Source organism: Pelophylax lessonae, assembly GCF_965119305.1.
Source record: "Pelophylax lessonae genome assembly, chromosome: 7".
Classification (NCBI taxonomy): domain Eukaryota; kingdom Metazoa; phylum Chordata; class Amphibia; order Anura; family Ranidae; genus Pelophylax; species Pelophylax lessonae.
The window spans coordinates 259773363-259793557 of NC_138774.1; the positions used below are offsets into that span (position 1 = coordinate 259773363).

General features: G+C 41.4%; 1 protein-coding gene across 1 annotated transcript in view; it reads right to left on the reverse strand.

Annotated features, from left to right (window-relative positions):
• Positions 1 to 14378: 14378 nt before the first annotated feature.
• The window catches only part of OLFML2A (olfactomedin like 2A), a 367694-nt gene continuing 361877 nt past the window's right edge, over positions 14379 to 20195 (reverse strand). The window contains exon 8 of the mRNA XM_082262942.1: positions 14379 to 15578. Within this exon, the coding sequence (XP_082119068.1) occupies positions 14977 to 15578 (602 nt within the window). The 3' untranslated portion in view covers positions 14379 to 14976. The remainder of the gene's footprint in view (positions 15579 to 20195) is intronic.

Sequence of the window (20195 nt, forward strand, 5' to 3'; positions counted from 1 at the left end):
TACTGTAACATATATGAGTAAGTCTTCTCTATGGCTGATTATCAGGCAGCAGTATCTTCCATGACCAGCCCAAATATAGAATGACTTATCATCAAGATTTGGAGCTGCTATATATGAGAATTTAGACCCATGGGTTAGGCACTGTAATTTCCCCAATACTAAAATAAAAAATGCATGGTGAAACTATTTAACATCTTGTACTGGTAGAAGGCAACAAAACAAGTGATACTTTCCAAACACAAGGTTGAAATTGTCATAGTCATGTCTTGTCAGTTTGTCAGAAAGTTTGAATTAAATGGGTAAGAAGATCTTTTTTTCGGATCACCTTATACAAAACACTATCATAGCACAGTTAAAAATGTATATGTTAAAAGCCAAAAAGTCCATACTTTATTCTACTAATGTTTGACAATAAGGCATGGCAAACATGATTATGGGGAAAAAGTGCAGATTTTTTTATTAAACTAAATTTGTTGACGTTGCCCTAGATTCAACTTGCAGCAAAGTTTGGAAAAACAAATTTACTTTTAAAACATGATGTTCTTAGATTAAAACGCTCAAACGCCTCATGTCTCAGAAGTTATACATGGTGTACAAGTGAATCATCAATTTGAACGCCTGTTGTCATTGAATAGTTCTACCTGTACTCAATTTGACAAGAGTTGGTCGATATGGCCGAGTGGACTACATTTTTGAATTTTATTTTTTGTGAGATTCAGTCCAGGCTACTCTTTTCTTTTTTCTGTCTTTCTCTTTTCTTCTTTTCTTTTTTTCTTCTTCTTCTTCTTTTTTTTGTTTTTTGTTTTTCTTTCTTATTTTCTTACTCTTTATTGTCCACAAATTTAATAGAGTTCAATCTTAGTTGTCATGAAGGGTGGGAATTAGGTAATTAATGCATTCTAGCCCTGCAAACGTCCTTTTGGCGATCTTGTATTTACATACTGTATTGTTGTAACATGGGCTCTCTATGAGACATGTGGGGAAGGTGTATTCCCCTGGCCATGTTGAGAGATCAGGTGGGGTATACCTCTCTTTATTAGGGATGATCGAACTTTTGAAAAGTTTGGTTCGACCAGAACACCCGAATTTCCCAAAAGTTTGATACCCTAACTACTAATTGCAAAATGACACTGGAGCTTTACAAGCAGCAGGAGAAACACAAATGCTTCCACTCTCTTCAAAAGCCTCTGTATTACAGTGCTAGAGGTTAGGCGGGGCTATGTTATATACTGGGGGGGCGTATTCACTCCTGATTGGCCTCTGGACCCCATAGTCACTCTAATCACGTTCCTAGCAGACTCCTGCCCCCTCATTGGCTTTTACTGACGTTTCTGGACCAATCACTGGCTTTTAAAGCCCAGTTCCTGTCCCATTGCATTTTGGGCGGTTCTGGTGATCGAATTCCGAACTTTTACAGCAAAAAGTTTGGAATTCGGCCGAATTTCGAACACCCAATGTTCAGGTCGAACCGATGGTCGACCCGAACCGTTCGATCATCCCGACTCTTTACATGTTACTCAAGTCCCTGTGATTTCATTATATATGCCTTTCATGACTAATTGTTGGTATTGATGTTGAATACCCTAACAATGTTTATCACAATGTTTGTAATGTAATAAGATCTCTTCTAAAATCAATAAAAATTAATGAAATTAAAAAAAAAAAAAAAATGCGTAAACGATGCATTGCTATTGTTTAAATAACAACGGCATGTCACATCCTGATAAAACATTGCTGTAGTAAATGTGCTTTGGTTTACATGATCACAATATGTGTCCACTTCTTTATTACTTTATGCTCAGTGACAAAAAAACACAATACAACAGCAACTACCCACATGTACCCTTGCATAAGAAATAACTATATTTTATTAAAAAAAAAAAAGAAAAAAAATCTTGCCTGCAGTATTTTAGTCTCCCATACTGCTGCTCAAATGCATAGAAACAGGTTGTTTCTACAAATTGCAGGCAAGTGAAAGGGTATAGCTCATGCTGGCTTATAGAGAATAATGGTGAATGTGAGGTAGACTCTGCCTACTCGTCTGCAGATTACAGACATAGCGTGGGAGGCTCTTAAAACAATGCACAAAAATTATTCTGGGCATTCATGGCATCCATTTATTACTTGAAAAGAAGTCCACAGTTACATAATTTATACTGAGATTTTCTTTATCAAAGTACAGCTGTCCTTTAACCACTTCTGGACCGGAAGGATTTGCCCCCTTAATGACCAGGCCATATTTTGCGATTCGGCACTGCATTACTTTAAAGGTCATGTGACGCTGTACCTAAATAAAACCAATGCCCTTTTTTTCCCACAAATAGAGCTTTCTTTTGGTGGTATTTGATCACCTGTGCGAATTTAATTTTTTGCGCTATAAACAAAAAAAGAGCGACAGTTCTGAAAAAAAAAAAAAAACAATATTTTTCACATTCTGCTTTATAATATTCCAAAGAAAAATTTAAAAATCTAAATTTTTTAACATTTTAGGCCAATTTGTTTTCTGCTACATATTTTTGTTAAAAAAAAATCGCAATAAGCGTATTTTGATTGGTTTGCGCAAAAGTTATCGCGTCTACTAACTACGGGAAAGATTTATGTCATTGTTATTAGTTTTTTTGTATTTTTACTAGTAATGGTGGCGATCTGCGATTTTTTTTTGCGGGACTGCGACATTGCGGCGGACAGCTCTGACCCCTGACTGACATTTTTGACACTTTTGGGGGGACCAGTGACATTACTACAGTAATCAGTGCTAAAAATATGCACTATTACTGTAATAATGACACTGGCAGGGAAGGGGTTAACACTGTGGGTGATCAAGGTTTTAAATGTGTACCTAGGGGTGTGTTTCTAACTGTGGGGGGGGGGCTTGTGAAATGATCAGAGACCTGTGTTCCTATATAGAAGGATCACAGGCACTCTGCAATCATTCCAGGGAGAAGAACGGTCAGCTGTGTTTACAACAGCTGACCATTCTTCTCTCTCAGCGGGGAACGATCGCTGGTGTCAGATGGCAATCGGAGCCGCCTGCCCCGTGCATCAGGGTCCCCGCTGACAAGCGGGCGCGCGACCGACGTATACCTACGAATAACTGCGGCGGGCGGTTAAAAGAAAAAAAAACTGTTTAATTAGAAAACTGATACAGCATATATTTGCAATTTAATTAATAAAATATCTTTCCATTTCAATCTGCAGCCACCCATTTTCAGAACTGCCAAAAAATGAAAATGTAGCTTTCTTGAAGTTCACACAATGCAGTAATTGACAAAATTTCCAAGAATCCTAACTTTTTTACGACTATAACTGGTCTAATACACAACCCCCCAGAAATCTGTAAAGGGCATAAGCCAAAATTGTATGAAGCCGTTGCATGTTGTAAGGCAGCCCTTACATTGTATTTAGGTAGACTGCACTTGGTGTTCAAATGGTATAAACTTTTATTTGGTATAAACTTTTATTATTGAAAAAAATATATATAATTAAAAATCTTGCAGACAATGTAGGGAGTCTGCAGCAGTAAGCAATCCCGATATCCTGATACAGTAAACAATCCTGATAGGGGTACATGGCTGCTCGGGTTGTATCATCTTTTCCACGTTCAGCCAGCTTTAAATGATCTTGTTGGAAAGAGGGATGGCACGCTATGGTGTAGAAAATTGTCATGTCACTTGAATGAAACCATGGACAAAGAATGTAAGTAAACACTTCTTTACTAACATTCTTTGTCCATGGTTTCATTCAAGTGACATGACAATTTTCTACACCATAGCGCGCAATCCCTCTTTCCAACAATTCCTACAGCCTACACATCATCCTGTGTTAGGGATTTGACAGCCTAGGTGTTATATGTCAAAATTGGTTTCTTTATGCCACAGTTATGTGGTATTATGGACCCCATATGAACATTTCCAAGGGACTAGCGTCAGGACAAGTTTTTGTTTGAACTAGCTTTAAATGATCTGCCTGCTTGTTATTGCTGAATAATTGGAAGGGTAGATGGTGCTACTTTTAATAAAAGGATCATCCCTACAAACCATTGGCATGATCTTCTGATACTGTAGTTCATCTGAACAGATAATCTACGATTATTGCAGTCAATTAGATATTAAAAGTCCCGGGAGTATTCCAGTCAGGCTTCAGGAGATATGTAAATGATCTACACTTTCAGCAAGGACATTATTCAACTTTAAGCTGGCCATAAATGGAGTGATTTTCTTTCCTGCAACCACAGGTTGCAGGAAAGAAAATCGCTTGATTCACCGCCAGCCAGTGAAGGGGACACGTGACTCATCCACGTAGATATTTTTGTCACGGATAAAAAATTGGGCAAATTTTTTAGAGAAAAAATTTAGAAGTGGCCGAATTTTATCTTGTTCTTGGCATAATGAATGGGTAGGTTGTCATGTGGTGGATGGGGTGGGTGGACCATATAAGTGTAATTCATTTTTTTTTTTTGAGTCCCATATTGCGAGTTCCCGAATGTGAGAGCCAAAAAGATTCTAAATTCACTCACTGTTAATTCTCTCCACTCATAGGGACAGACGTATCTTGAACCTGGGTTGCTCGATATGGGCCACAATTGAACGTAAAAAGTCATCCGTAAAAAACAAAATTTATCAACCAACACTGAGTCCCGGTTCACACTGGGGCAATGCGGGAAACCCTGTGAATCAGTGCTGGTTCCCACATTGCACCAGAATCGCACAGTGGTTTACACTGAGATCTGCGAATCCCTAGGGGTGTCAATGTAAAGTTAATGACACCCCCAGATTGGTTTGCAGATCGCAGTGCGATCTGTGAAATGGTGCAGGAACCAGATCGCATAGGTGTGATCACCCATGCGATCCGATTCCAGTGCAAACCAAATAAATGGTCCCGCACCATTTTGGTGTGAATGCGATATGATTTCAGCTATACATTCTGTATAGATGAAATCACATTGTACAGACATTGCATATAAAATCTGACAGGCTGATTGAACCCAAGTTAATCAATTGATCGACTTGGGTACATTATGTCTGCCAAAACATGGTTTAAATCTCGACCAGTCCCTCCCTGCTGAACCCTGCTGCTGACGGTTCGAGATTTGAACCGTCAATGGCTGGCTTTAGTCAGAGGTGTACAGTTTGTTATTAGCTACAGACACCCCTTATCTGCAAAAGCATGTTTTTTTTTTTTTTTGTAAAGGTGAACTAACACTTTAATGTTGGAATTGATAACAAATCAGATTCCAGACATCCCAAGTCTCCCGCGATGTGCAGGAGTCTCCCGTATGCGGCCAGCTGGTCCCTGACACTTGTAAGTGCCACGCAATATCCCAGCTGTCAGCTGAGCTGTCAGGATCGAGCCAATGCTTCCTGTATAGTTCTGGCTCCGTCCTGACAGTCACAGGTGAGTGCATTTGATATCACTCCGCCTATGACTCAGACTGTCAGGACTGACCGAGAGAGGAAGCATCGGCTCTGCAGCATGCTTCCTCCAGCGAGGTGCTGCTCCCAACACTCTCGCTCCATTGATCTCATTATGTGTCTCGAGCCAGAATTTCCCACCAGCAGTACCAGCCAGTAGTACCCGCCAGCACAGTACACACAGCAGTACCAGCCAGCACAGTACCAGCCAGCAGTGAGTACTACTGCCAGCAGTACCCACCAGCAGTAGCTGCCAGCAGTACCAGCCAGCCATACCCGCCAGCAGTATCCACCAGCAGTACCCGCCAGCAGTACCAGGCATCAGTACCCACCAGCAGTACCCGCCAGCAGTACCAGCCAGAAGTACACGCCAGCGGTACCCACCAGCAGTACCGGCCAGCAGGTAAACCGCAGTGCATACGTGTGAAAGCAGCCTTAGGCCCTTTTCACATGATCACACATTAGCGTGTGTAAATTGTTACAATATTTTTTTAATACCTAGTTGTGTTCTGTCCTAAAAAAATGTCATGTCCTTGTTCATACATGTATGAACAAGGACATGACATTTTCTGGCTGCCTAAGTCACATGTGCTAGGGGAGCAACTAGCCTCCAGCACATAATTGTAAACATCGCAGCATGTGCAGTGTTTCTGATTCCTACCACCATGACCACTTCAAATCACTGATGGTAATAGTGGTTAGAGTGTTCCTTTAAAATCTCTTAGAAGAAGTAAACCTCTGTATACTGATTCCATTTCATTTTATCATCCTCTAGTTGGGTTAAATTGGTGGGGGGAGGTGTGCGCGGAGGGCGTGGAGTCCACCTCCCTGAAATGAGGTTGCCATCTCCCTGAAATGAGTTTGCCACCTCCCTGAACTGAGCTTTTGCAGGTTGGAATGTCTGCGATTTCATCTGGTATTTTTCTAGAGAGGTACATGGTTGTGTCAGGCATAAATGTCCTGTATTCTGTTCTGGTAGTTAGAATCTAAATGTTTACGGCTACGTTCACATGTGGGCGTAGCGGATCACGGGCAGAATCACCGCGATTCTGCCCGCGATCTGGAATCATTGCAAATCGCGGGACGCCTGTGCGCTGCCCGTGATTTGCAATGGCACCCCAAACGCTGTGCGATGTTGCCGCGATTTCGGCCTGCTGAATCGCGGTAACGTCGCGCAAACAGAATCGCGGGACGCATGACGCCCAAAAAAAGTACAAGAGCCAGCAGGTTTTTCAATTTCCAACACATTTTTCAACTAATTTTACTATGTTAGGAATAGTCTGTAACATGATCTTTTGTTCAGAATAGACAGCTGAATGAATCAGTGGATGACCATTCCTCTTGTGCCCTTCAGGCTACACATGAACAATAAGTGACAAAAAAAATATTTCCCATTTCAGAGTTTTTTTTAATTCCTGACAAAACCAACACTTCAGGCTTCCTCCTGATATAGGGGACTTTAAATGCAGTCCTCAGCATCGCCAAAGGGCTGCACATAAAGTTAATAATCCTTATCAGAGACAGCAGACACATAGCAGGAAATAGTCTAGGACTGCAGACATTATGCAAGAAATGATCAAAGACTGTCATCAGGATGAACGAGATGGTCAGAGACTGCAGACATCGTACAAAAGATAGTCAGACTGCGGACATGATTCAAGAGATAGTAAAAGACTGCGGACAAAATGCAAAAGATAGTCAGAGACTGTGGACATGATGCAAGAGATAATTAGAGACTGCGGACATGATTCAAGAAATAGTCAGAGACTGCATACATGATGAAGAAGATGGACAGAGACTGCAGACATCATGCAAGAGATGGCCAGAGACAGTAGACATTATTTAAGAGATGTCAGAGTCTGCAGACATGATACAAGAGATGGCAGAGCCTGCATACATATTGCAAGAGATGGTCAGAGACTTCTGACCAGTGTTACCAACCTACCAGATTAAAATTTACTGACACAACACCCAAAATGTACTGGCGTAGCCAAGTTTTTACTGGCAATACCAAAACTTACAAAATTATAGTTTTAAGTGCAAATTTCAGTATTTAGGCTACAAGCAAGTACAATATGCAATTAGCAATGTGATTTAAGGTAGATATTAACACAAAAAACATAATTCTTATTTTATTTTCAATATAGTATTTAGCTCAGGGACAGGACTCAGGAGAGCAAAAAAAATAGAATGGGCAGGGACACACACATAGAATTCACTCTCAAACTGACACTGACAGCAATGTGCAGCAGCACAGATGATGATGACACCTCACCGACATGACCCGTTCCTTAGTGGGTCACAGTGAGAGTCTCTCTCCACACCAGGTGGTCCCTTCAGTCCAAACAGCACTGAAAGTCCCGCTTCCGGCTTGCCTTTCTCCCATCCCACAGACCCACACACTCGACTCTGCCCGCTCGGCTCCTTGCGCCATGACATCACATGACATACTCAGGTACTGGCTCTGTCAGACCCGCACCCCGCCGGCCCTGCCCAAACACACTATAGCAGGCACTCGGATAGTCTTGGCCTGCTCCAGAGTTGAGCTTCACAGCCATATTTTTAACTGGCAACTTTTGTCTTTTACTGGCAGGAGAAAAGTGCTAGTTTTTTCCTGGCTGCAAGTAAAAATACTGACGGTTGGCAATACTGCTTCGGACATGATGCTGGTGATGGTCAGAAACTGTGGACATGATGCAAGAGAAGGTCAGAGACTGCAGGCATGAAGCTAGAGATGGTCAGAAACTTTGGATATGATATACGGTAAAGTCAGAGACGGTGGACACGATACAAGAGATGGTAAGAGGCTGCAGGCATGATAAAAAAAAGACAATCAGAGACAGCGGGCATGATAAAGAAGTTGGTCAGAGACTGTTGACATGACCCAGGAGTCAGTCATAGACTGTGGACATGATATAGGCAATTAGTAATTTGTTTGAGCTCTCTCTATCGAGGAACGGATATGTCCCAACTGAAAACAACAGACTCTTGAGAAGTCTAATGCCTTTCCATTGAGCGGTACGGTTCGGTTTGGTTCAGTACAGAACGCAATTTTTTCCGTTTCCATTGCCAAAAGTTGTGAATGGTACCCTAATTCCGAACCATACCGTACCACTTTTTTGGGACCCTTTCGTTGGGGTACCAAGCACATTAGTACCATACCAACAGGGTGTAGCTATACTGTTGAGGTACTGTTTTTGCTAAGGTACTGTTGGCAGTGGAAACGCAAGCCTGATCAAGGTGTACAGCTCCGAACTGTACTGTACTGTACCGAACTGTACCGCTCAGCGGAAATGAGGCATAAGTAAGCTCAATTCATAAGTCAGTAAGCAGGGATTCTAATAACATCTCCTGATATACATAGGGCAGCTAGAGAAAAAAACGTACAGCTCTGTTTGCTGAACACAATAATTAAAATATGGAAGGATAACCATGTTAAAACACTAAAATTAAAGCCCCATAAAATTAACTTTTGGGTAAAGGCTAAAATATTAAAACAAAATTGCTAACCAAACATAATTTATAGTTTCCTTGTAAGAACTCAAATCTACAGAAGAAATTAAACTTAATTTTCTTAGTTTTGTTTATTTTCTTTACTTTTCTTTGGGCCTGGATACATTTGAAAAAAAAAAAGCCACAGAAATGTTCCTAAGGGATATGTGTATGCTGTGAGATATGTCACTGGCACCAGGAAACTGACACACTGAATCATTAATTTTCCACAGTTTGGGCGGTGAATTTGCTTGTTGACACTCATTCATCTATTGAGCATTTACAGGTGAAAGTGATCATTTCCTGCTATTAAATTAGTCTGAATAAGTTTCCCATCCCAAATGTTGGATTTTGTGTTTAAAAAAAATACATCTTTCCTAAGAGAAACATTGAGGATGCCAATGCTATCCCCTATCTAAAAGTGCAGGTTACCTGGCTGTTTTGGAGAAACAATTTCCAACAATCTAGTTCGAGAGAGAACTGGATCATTAGATCCACTTCTTTGGAACAGGAACGCCCGTAGATGGAGCGAAATTCAGCAGATTCCCACTGTACTGGCTGTATATTGATCCATCTATGGCCAGCTTAAAGTCAGAACTCCTTATCTGCATACTTGCTCTGGGTTAGTGACTCAAAATACTGATGCCACACACAGTCAACATGTCAACCAATATGAAAAATGAGAAGCTAGAAGTTGCAGCTTCCAGATTTATCTCAGGGAAGGTTTTTATTTTTTAAAAAATGAGGCTACCCATTCTTATTGGAGAATGAATCAAATATTTTCAAACGTAAATGTACCCAAGTATCTGTCACCAGTCCATCAGAGTACCCGAGCACCTGTTATCAGAGTACCCGAGTACCTGTCACCAGCCCATCAGAGTACCCAAGTACCTATCATCAGAGTACCCAAGTACCTGTCTCCAGCCCTTCAGAGAACCTGAGTACCTATCTGCAGCCCAATAGAGTACCCGAGTACCTGTCTCTAGCCCATCAAAGTACCAGAGTACCTCTCTGTAGCCCATCAGAGTACCCGAGTACCTGTCTCCAGCCCAGAGTGCCCGAGTACCTATCTGCAGCCTATCAGATTACCCAAGTACCTATCTGCAGCCCAATAGAGTACCCGAGTACCTGTCTCCAGCCCATCATAGTACCAAAGTACCTCTCTGTAGCACATTAGAGTACCCGAGTACCTATCTGCAGACCATTAGAGTACCCGAGTACCTGTCTTCAGCCCAGAGTACCCGAGTACCTGTCTCCAGCCCAGAGTACCTGTCCTTATCTCAGAGTGCCCGAGTAGCTATCTGCAGCCAATCAGATTACCCGAGTACCTGTCTCTAGCCCATCAGAGTACCCAAATACCTCTCTGCAGCATATCAGAGTACCCGAGTACCTTCCTGAAGCCGATCAGTGTAACTAAGTACCTGTCTGCAGCCCATCAGAGTACCTGAGTACCTATCTGCAGCCCATGCCTCTTAGATTATGTGTTGGGGTGTTTGCTTTCCAAAATGGGGTCATTTTGTGGGCATTTCCATTGTCCTGGTGCTCCAGGGCCTTCAAAAGTGTGATAGGTTGTAATGAAATTAGATGTGAAATGTATGCTCCTAGAACGCCTGAAGGTGCTACTAGGATGTTAGGCCTCTGTATGTGGCCAGGCTGTGCAAAAGTCTCACATATGTGGTATCGCCATACTCAGGAGGAGTATCAGAATGTATTTTGGTGTGTAATGTTTGCTATGTACATGCTATGTGTTAGAAATATCTTATAAATTGACAACTTTGTGTAAAAAAATATATTTTTTCATTTTCTTTCCACATTTTCCAAAAACTTGTGGAAAAAAATGAAACGTTCAAATGACTCATTATGCCTCGTACAATATACGTTAGGGTGTTTTGATTTCCAAAATGGGGTCATTTTGTGGGTAATTTGATTGTCCTGGTGCTCCAGAGCCTTCATAAGTGTGATAGGTCGTTAGGAAATAATATGCATGTTGGGCCTCTGTATGTGGCCAGGCTGTGTAAAAGTCATACGCATGTTGTATAACCATACTCAGAAAGAGCAGCAGAATGTATTTTGGGGTGTAATTGCAAGTATGCATATACTGTGTGTGTGAGAAATAACTTGTTATTTTGTGTAAAAAAAAGAAAAGAAAAATTCTTAATTTTCCCAAGAATTGTGGGAAAAAATTACAACTTCAAAAACCTCGCCATCATACTAAATACCTTGGACTGTCTACTTTCCAAAAAAGGGGTAATTTGGGTGGTATTTATACTGTCCTGACGTTTCAGGGCCTCAAGAAATTAGATAGGCTGTTGGTACATCAGGTGTGATTAGGTGTGATCAATTTTTAATGATTGGTACCATAACTTGTAGACTCTATAACTTTCACACAGACCAAATAATATCCACTAATTTGGGTTATTTTACAAAAGATATGTAGCAGTATAAATTTTGGCCCAAATTTATGATAAAAAATTACTTATTTGCAAAATTTTATAATAGAAACTAAAACAAAATGTTTTTTTTTTTTCAAAATGTTCGCTCTTTTTTCACTTATATCACAAAAAAAAACCCAGTGGTGATTAAATACCACCAAAGGAAAACTCTATTTGTGTGAAAAAAATGATTAAAAAATTTGATTGGGTACAGCTTTGCATGACTGAGTAATTATCATTCAAAGTGTGGGAGCGCTGAAAGCTGAAAATTGGCCTGGGCAGGAAGGGGGTGAAAGTGCCCTGTATTGAAGTGGCTAAGGACTGTAGCCTAATTATTCAGTAACATTTTATATAGTAAAAAAAATGGTCCTAACACACAATGTATGCTGTGCAAATTCTTAAAACTTGTCTGTGCCTTATGATCAGCAAAGACTTTTTTAGTGCCAACTTTGATGATTTTTGTTGTTCTGTTGATGCGCTATGGCATAAGTTTGTTTTTGCACAACAAACATTCTGGAAAAAGTAAGAAGTATATGTATTGTATGGTTGAAGGTTGAAGCTAAATGGGAAAATGGAAATCAGTTTGTGTTAGAAGTATGGGTTTCTGTTTTTTTGTTAATTTATACTTACCTAGGTGGCTGCAACATCAGTCCGATGCTGCATCTGTCCCCTGGCGCCTCTACACTGAGAACCGAACGATCTAACACTGCCGGTCGCTCGGTTCTCACAGCTCCGTGACTAACAGTCAGCAGCTCTCTGCTCTGCCCCCTTCTCACTCACTTGAGCGCTGGGCTGTAGAGGGGGTGGAGCTGAGAGGCTGAGCCAGGTGTCAGTCCAGAGATCTGGCGGATCATGACTAGATTGACTTCTGTGACGTCAGCAGAGAGCGGACTTCAGCCCTCTCTCTGCTGAAAATGGGTCACAGGAGTGCAAATCAAACCTCACTCCTGTGATTTATAGGAGAAGTACAGCCAAGCAAGCTTTGGCTGTACTTCTCCTTTCAATAATATCAAATCACTCGCGCAAAGAGTAAGTGAATACTGGGTTGCTTCTGCTCCTTAATTAACCATATAGTAAATTAATTATTGTAAACACGAGCTGTGCTTACCCTTACCTACTTACTGTTATGAAATTGCATTTGTGTCACTAAAGTGAAACCAATACAAATATAGTGCATATAAACATTAAAGTGCATAAAAACCATTAAAAGTGCATAAAGTTCAGCAAACTAGATAATTCCAAAGTGACAGTACAATTCTGTATATTTTTTGTGAAGATTTTAAACATCTAGATGTGACAAAACATGTAGGAGCAGGACTTCTGGTACTACTGTACCAGTACTATGTGACTTCTGTCTATTAGAATGAACGCTGGCACCAGGGAGTAACGGAGCAGCGGCGCTCCCTCTGTGAATCGGTAGATTATTCTAGGGGCTGGAATAGGCACCCGCTTTGTGAGCAGACATATAATTTTTTCTTTTATGATATTTAAGAATAAATAGTTAGCTATGATGTTCTCCATGATTTTTCTTCTCTGAGTTCCTGTGGAAATATGGATTCATAGTCCCTGGTTGGCAATGCAGTATATATAGTATGGGCAGTGGTTTGAAGCCTGGTTAACCTCAGTTGTTTACTCAGGGGGTCAGTGGTGTATTTTGGTTTTGTGCTGCCCTAGGCAAGACTAAAATTGGGCGCCCCCCCCCTCCCCCATCTATGTAACTTTGCCCCACTCCTTTTTTAATGGATGTGGCTCCCTCCAAAATTGAAGGACTTCAAATTTCAGCATGAACCCCTGAGATCTCACGAGAGAGGGGGTGGGTGAGGGAGAGAGAGAGGGGGGTGGATGAGGGGGGATGAGAGAGAGAGGGGGGGTTGAGAGAGAGCAAGAAAGGGGGATGAGAGAGAGACAGAGAGAGGGGGATGAGAGAGAGAGAGCGAGAGGAGGGGTAAGAGAGAGAGAGAGGACGGGTGAGAGAGAGAGAGGACGGGTGAGAGAGAGAGGGGCGGTGAGAGAGAGGGGGATAAGAGTGAGAGAGAAGGGGGTTGAGAGAGAGGGGGGAATGAGAGAGGCAGCTCTAGCAACCAGTGGCCAATAGAGTCTCAGGTGGAGGGGGGGCGGCTTCTTTGCTGCCCCCCTGCAAAGTGCCGCCCTAGGCCTGGGCCTTGTTGGAGTAGGCCAAAAAACAGCACTGCAGGGGGTCAGTATTGGCAGGTGAGTGCATACCCTGGTGGGATCACAGGCGGTGGATTGGTGTGGAGTAGTTGTGGATGCACAGAGCACTTTTGTTTAAATGCATCTTCACAAGAATATAAAGAGTTGCACAGTCACTTTGTAATTAGCAACTTTGCTGGACTTTATGCACTTTATTGTTTTATTTGCACTTTATTTGTATTGGTTGCACTTTACTGACACATTTGCACTTTCAGAACAGTTAGTAGGTACGGGGACGCGCAACTCTTGTTTACAATAATTAATATACTGATGTTTTTTTTACACCAAATGTAGTATAAGCATCAGTGCCAAAGCAAAGCAAATGTAAAATTAATTTATTGGTGCTGCAACTTTCCAATCCAAAAATCTTTGGGCAGATACTCCTACTTCGTAAAAAATTCTAATTTTTGGAAGATGAGACTCACCTACCACCCACCAAATTAAACTTTAGTATTTCAGTTAGCATCTAGCAAATATACAAGTTCTTTGTTGACTTATTTTTTAAATGATTTTGGTACTCAGTAATGACTCAATACATCAGTATTATTGAATACTGATGTTCCCAAACCACACTCCTTCAAACATTAATTGCTTGGCAGATACCAACTATATAATAATTCAGGTCTTGGCAACAATTACGCTTTCTGTAAGTTATAAATAAGTTATTACTTATGTATTGTCAATAAACTGCAGCTGGACTAAAAACTGGGTTGGTAATATTAAAAAAAATATATATTTTTTTTACAACGCTAAAAAATAAAATGGCGACAGTATGTTTCACAGACCAAACTCACCCAGACAAAGAGAACTCACAGGACACGAGCATGCAGTATGTCAGCAAAGGCTGAACAAAACAAGAGAAGTCTTTGCAAATGTCTTTTTCGCCATTTGCTCTTGGTGAGGGAGGTGAATTTGTTCCCATTGTCCTAATCTTTTAACAGAAGTATAATACTTTTTAAAAATTGAACAAAACACATTTTCTGTTTCTTAAAAATTATGTAAGATAAAATAACCCCAAAAACATTATACATAGTAAAATATTAGAAGTTCATGGAAGATGGGGAGTTACTTTGGTGGCCCTTTGTATGCATAGCTGATCCTATGTGTTTTGTGTTACATCTGTTCAACTGCTTTCATTGGGGTAAACTAAAAGATATAGGATGTCAAAAGGCTGACAATTAAATGGCCTTTTTATTACACTATGGAGCATTCATTCCATGTCCATTCACACATTCAACCTATTGTTTAGTTTCATGACAAGGGATTAGTCACATACCATGTTACTGAACCATTAAACTTTTCATGGCTAAACCTCTTCTGACTCCCAGAATAATACTTGAGTTGCTCCCCAAGCAACTTGTTTTAATTGATTTGTAAAAGTGCACTCTTTGCATAGCCTTGGGCTATGTCATAACAAGCTATCAATCCAATCAGTCAACAAAGTTCACTTTGTATGTCAACTGGTGCCCATTGTCCCAAGCATACAGTACTTTCTCTTTAGGATTGTAGTCAATCTGTGTTGTAAAGGCATATTCATTAATGAAAGGCAACTTTGGATCTGCTTCGGTATCTGTGTGTGTATCGTAAGCATAGGAAATTTGCCCTTCTTTTTGGTTATACACATCCACAGCATACAGAATTCCACAAACAATAAAGCAGTTTCCATAGGAATTCCGTTTCAGACCAGTTTTCCATGTTGTCTCCTTCTTTGTTGATAAATCATTGGGGTCAAGTTTGCTGATGACAATGACTTCTTGTTGAACATAATCGTAGTCCACAGATGGGTAAATAACCCAGAGGCCACTTTCATCAATAGCAAAGTCAATATCAGAATGACCTCTCCACTTCCATGGAGTGGTGTCTTCATATATCACATCGTGGAGGAGTGTCCAGGCTGCTACAAAACGCTGCTTTAAATCATACTTGATAATGTTTTTTGTAAAAGCTCTGTTGTAGTAAAAGGCTCCTTGATATACAACATGCCCTGTACCAATCCAATTGTAAGGGACCTTGTACAGGTTGCTCCATCGACCTGAAACAAAAGTAGCAGATTGTTATAAGACATCCCTGTTGAGTAACTATTACTTAATAACAACTGTAAAGAATTATTTCAGTTCAGTAAATGACCTATAACAAGCACACATCACGAGAAATCAGAAGTCCTAATTTGCATATTTTTTCTGGGTTTGTGATAGGATTGTTTTGTAGCAAGGCCACTAGCATTGTCTAAAGATCTCAGCAATGGCAACATACATATTTAAGTCAGTACAAGTTTCTTGTAGCACCACAAGTTTATCTTTTTATGTTCTCTAAATGAAATTTGCTTTGCATTATGCATTCTCCTACTGTTATCTCCTCCTTCATAATTCTTTATGTTGCGCGAAACTTTTCCCTTCTCTTGTGTTCATTATTACTAATCAACTGTAGGGAGACCCACATGTGTACAGAAAAAAATGTTTGTGACATCACCCAAACCTAATCATATTTGCTATTTATAAACAGGGCAACTTAATACAGGAGAGAAGCAGAAAAAAAAATGTAAGTTTCTTAGGGCTGATTGAGACCCATAAAGAGATATGCACCTAATGCATTAAAGGTGCGTTATTGGTGCATTTATAATGTTTGCTTCTCTGTAAAAAAATGCTTTCCAAGTGCCCCCTCTGTGTTGTTTTTATTGTGTAGCACCCTCCTAGGTAGGTGCTAGGTGGATAAAAGCTTAGCAGCTCCATCTAATTATCAGGGGAGCCTCATTGTTAGTTTTGCCTGTTAAATGTGTCCATGTGTGATTCATTTGGTCTGAGAGAGTGTCCCCACTGTATCCAATAGGGGAGCCTGTTGGACAGTGGAGGAAACCCAGCCAGTGACACACCGGCTTTTATGACTATCCCAGTGGGTTGGCACAACAGTGGTGCATCCTGGGCTATGTTATATAAGCCACAGGCACATGTGACCGGGCGTCTTTGGGCGGGAAGCCAGGTCCCAGGAGGAGGGTGACGGCTGTCTCTCCTCCTGTTTGCTGAGGAAGGTGGTCACAGGCAGTCGGCCTAGTGAACCAGTGGTGTGGCTGAACCCAGAGGTCCAGTGAAACTGACTGTGGAGGTGAAGGCAGAGCAACTCTGGAAAAACATTGTCCGTGAGTACAGGGGAGCTTTCCGAAGGGTCTGCCCAGTAAGGGGACCACTCCAGTGGCTAGAGTCAGCGGACGGGTGTCAGCACACAGGCAGTGATAGTAAAGGGGGTGCCAAGTTGTACACCCTGAAGAGAATATTCAAACAGGAACAGTCTATTTATCTTTACTTCTGTGGCAAGGTGAAGCAGCGGCCTTGCTGCACACTACAGATTGTTGTCCTCAAGTTTGTGTATAATTCATAGTTGGAGTATCCCACACATTCCTTCTCCCATCCCAGTTCTAAATGAAACAAAAAAAAACATATCCCCTGGACTGATTATTGTCTGAGCCAAGAACTGTTACTGCCGTTTATCTACTGTCAGTTGCTAATGGTAACCCAGGGGACCCAAGAAAGTGTAATTCTCAGCAGCTCTCTAGGGGGCAGTGCTACAATTGTATGGATTTCTAAATAATCTCAAACGTGCTATAATTGCTATAGGGGCATTTGTGGCAAAGCAAAGCTGCTCCAGGTCAGCCTGCTAAAACAGATCCCACACAACTCCCGTCTCAAGTGCAAATCGGAAAATGCTTCCATTGATTTAAATGTAAACATGTCACAAATGCCCTTATTTACAGTGCATTTGAGATGCATTTAGAAAGTGTTACTAGCCAAGATGTTAATGCAAAATCCATACAATAAAAAAAACACAAAGAGCGCATAATTTTTCCACATCACAAATGCATTATTGCATTATGTGTATTGTTGGGTGCTCAAATTGCTGTGCACATCTAAATGAGCCCTTAAGAGTTTAACCACTTCCATACCGCCTCATTGAAAAATGACGGCGGCAGGAAGGCTTTACCGATCCGGGCCGACATCATATGACGGCGGCCCGCTTTTCCCGATACTGTGCGCCCCCGGGGGCGCGCAGCGCAGCGATCGGGGATGAGGCTCGTCCCCTGGATACAGCCTATCCCCGATCAAGGTAAAGAGCTAATGAAATTGGCTATTTACCACGTGATTGGCTGTGTCAATCACAGCCGATCACATGAGCTGCTCCAGCGTGAGCAGCTCATTCTTTTCCGCGCAGTGATCGGGGACGAGGCTCGTCCCTTGGACAGAGCCCACCCCCGATCTAGGTAAAGAGCCAATGAAATTGGCTTTTTACCACGTGACCGGCTGTCAATCACAGCCGGTCACAGAGTGTCAACAGAGAACACGGTAACTAGCTTTCACCGTGTTCTCCTCCTCACACACCCATCAGGTACTCTGATGACAGGTACTCGGGTACTCTGATGGGCTGGTGACAGGTACTCGGGTACTCTGATGACGGGTACTCTGATGAAAGGTACTCGGGTACTTTGAGTACCTGTCATCGGAGTACCCAAGTACCTGTCATCAGAGTACCCGACTACCTGTCATCAGAGTACCCGACTACCTGTCATCAGAGTTCCCGAGTACCTGTCATCATAGTACCCGAGTACCTGTCATCAGAGTACCCAAGTACCTGTCATCAGAGTACCCGAGTACCTGTCACCAGCCCATCAGGTACTCTGATGACAGGTACTCGGGTACTCTAATGGGCTGGTGACATGTACTCGGGTACTCTGATGGGCTGGAGACAGGTACTCGGGTACTCTGATGACAGGTATTCGGGTACTTTGAGTACCTGTCATCGGAGTACCCGAGTACCTGTCATCAGAGTACCCGAGTACCTGTCATCAGAGTACCCGAGTACCTGTCTCCAGCCCAGAGTGACCGAGTGCCTATCTGCACCCCGTCAGATTACCTGAGTACTTGTCTCTAGCTCATCAGAATACCCGAGTACCTTTCTGAAGCTCATCAGAGTACCAGAGTACCTTTCTGAAGCTCATCAGTGTACCTTAGTACCTGTCTGCAGCCCATCAGAGTACCTGAGTACCTATATGCAGCCCATGCCTCCTAGATTATGTGTTGGGGTGTTTGCTTTCCAAAATGGGGTCTTTTTGGGGGGTTTCCATTTTCCTGGGGTTCCAGGGCCTTCAAAAGTGTGATAGGTTGTAATGAAATTGTGTGTGTAATTTATGCTCCTAGAACACCTGACGGTGCTCCTTGCATGTTGGGCCTCTGTATGTGGCTATGCTGTGGCAAAGTCTCACATATGTGGTATTGCTATATTCAGGAGGAGTAGCAGAATGTATTTTGGGGTGTCATTTTTGCTATGTACATGCTATGTGTTAAAAATATCCTATAAATTGACAACTTTGTGTAAAAAAAAAATGCGTTTTCATTTTCTTTCCACATTTTCCAAAAACGTGTGGAAAAAAATGACATGTTCAAAAGACTCATTATGCCTCATAGAATATACATTGGGGTGTTTGCTTTCCAAAATGGGGTCATTTTGGGGCTAGTTCCATTGTCCTGGTGCTCCAGGGCCTTCAAAAGTGTGATAGGAAATTATATGTGTAATTTATGCTCCTTGACCTGACAGCGCTCCTTGAATATTGGGCCTCTGTATGTGGCCAGGCTGTGTAAAAGTCTCACACATGTGGTATCGCCATACTCAGGAGGAGTAGCAGAATGTATTTTGGGGTGTAATTGCAAGAATGCATATACTGTGTGTGAGAAATAACACACACAGTGCACACACAATTTTGTGTAAAAAAAAAAATATATTTCTTCATTTTCCCAAGAATTGTGGGAAAATATTACAACTTCAAAAAACTCACCATGCCTCTTACTAAATACCCTGGAATGTCTACTTTCCAAAAAGGGGTCATTTGGGGGGTATTTGTACTGTCCTGACATTTCAGGGCCTCAAGAAATGAGATGGGCCGTCGGTACATCAGGTGTGATCAATTTTCAATGATTGGCACCATAGCTTGTAGACTCTATAACTTTCCCACAGACTAAATAATAAGCACTAATTTTGGTTATTTTTACCAAAGATATGTAGAAGTATAAATTTTGACCCAAATTTATGAAAAAAAATTACTTATTTGCAAAATTTTATAATAGAAACTAAAACAAAATGTGTTTTTTACAAAATTTTCACTTTTTTCACTTATATCGCGAAAAAATAAAAAACACAGTGGTGATTAAATACTACCGTTGCATGACTGAGTAATTATCATTCAAAGTGTGAGAGCGCCTAAAGCTGAAAATTGGTCTGGAAGGAAGGGGGTGTAACTGCTCTGTATGGAAGTGGTTAAATAACATTTGTGTCATTCATTTTTTTCCACAATGCATAAGTACAGTATATACTTATATGGCGTTGTTTTGGAACAGTATACCCTAACTCTCTGGATTGGTTGATGATTCTTTTGTGTTTTGATAGCAGGAAATCTAGCCAATTGTATCTGGATTTACAAGCAATAACACCAATGGCAACAGAAATAAAAACGTGGTGGCTGCATTAGATTTTAGGCTAGTTTTCCCTATTTGAACCTGGTGATCCCACTAGTAAGTCTGTTATTTTTCTCAACTTCCTTTAACAGATCAAGCTGTCCAGCAAAAGTGGCAGTTAGAGGGTTTAAACCATTTAACACTGATATTTATGT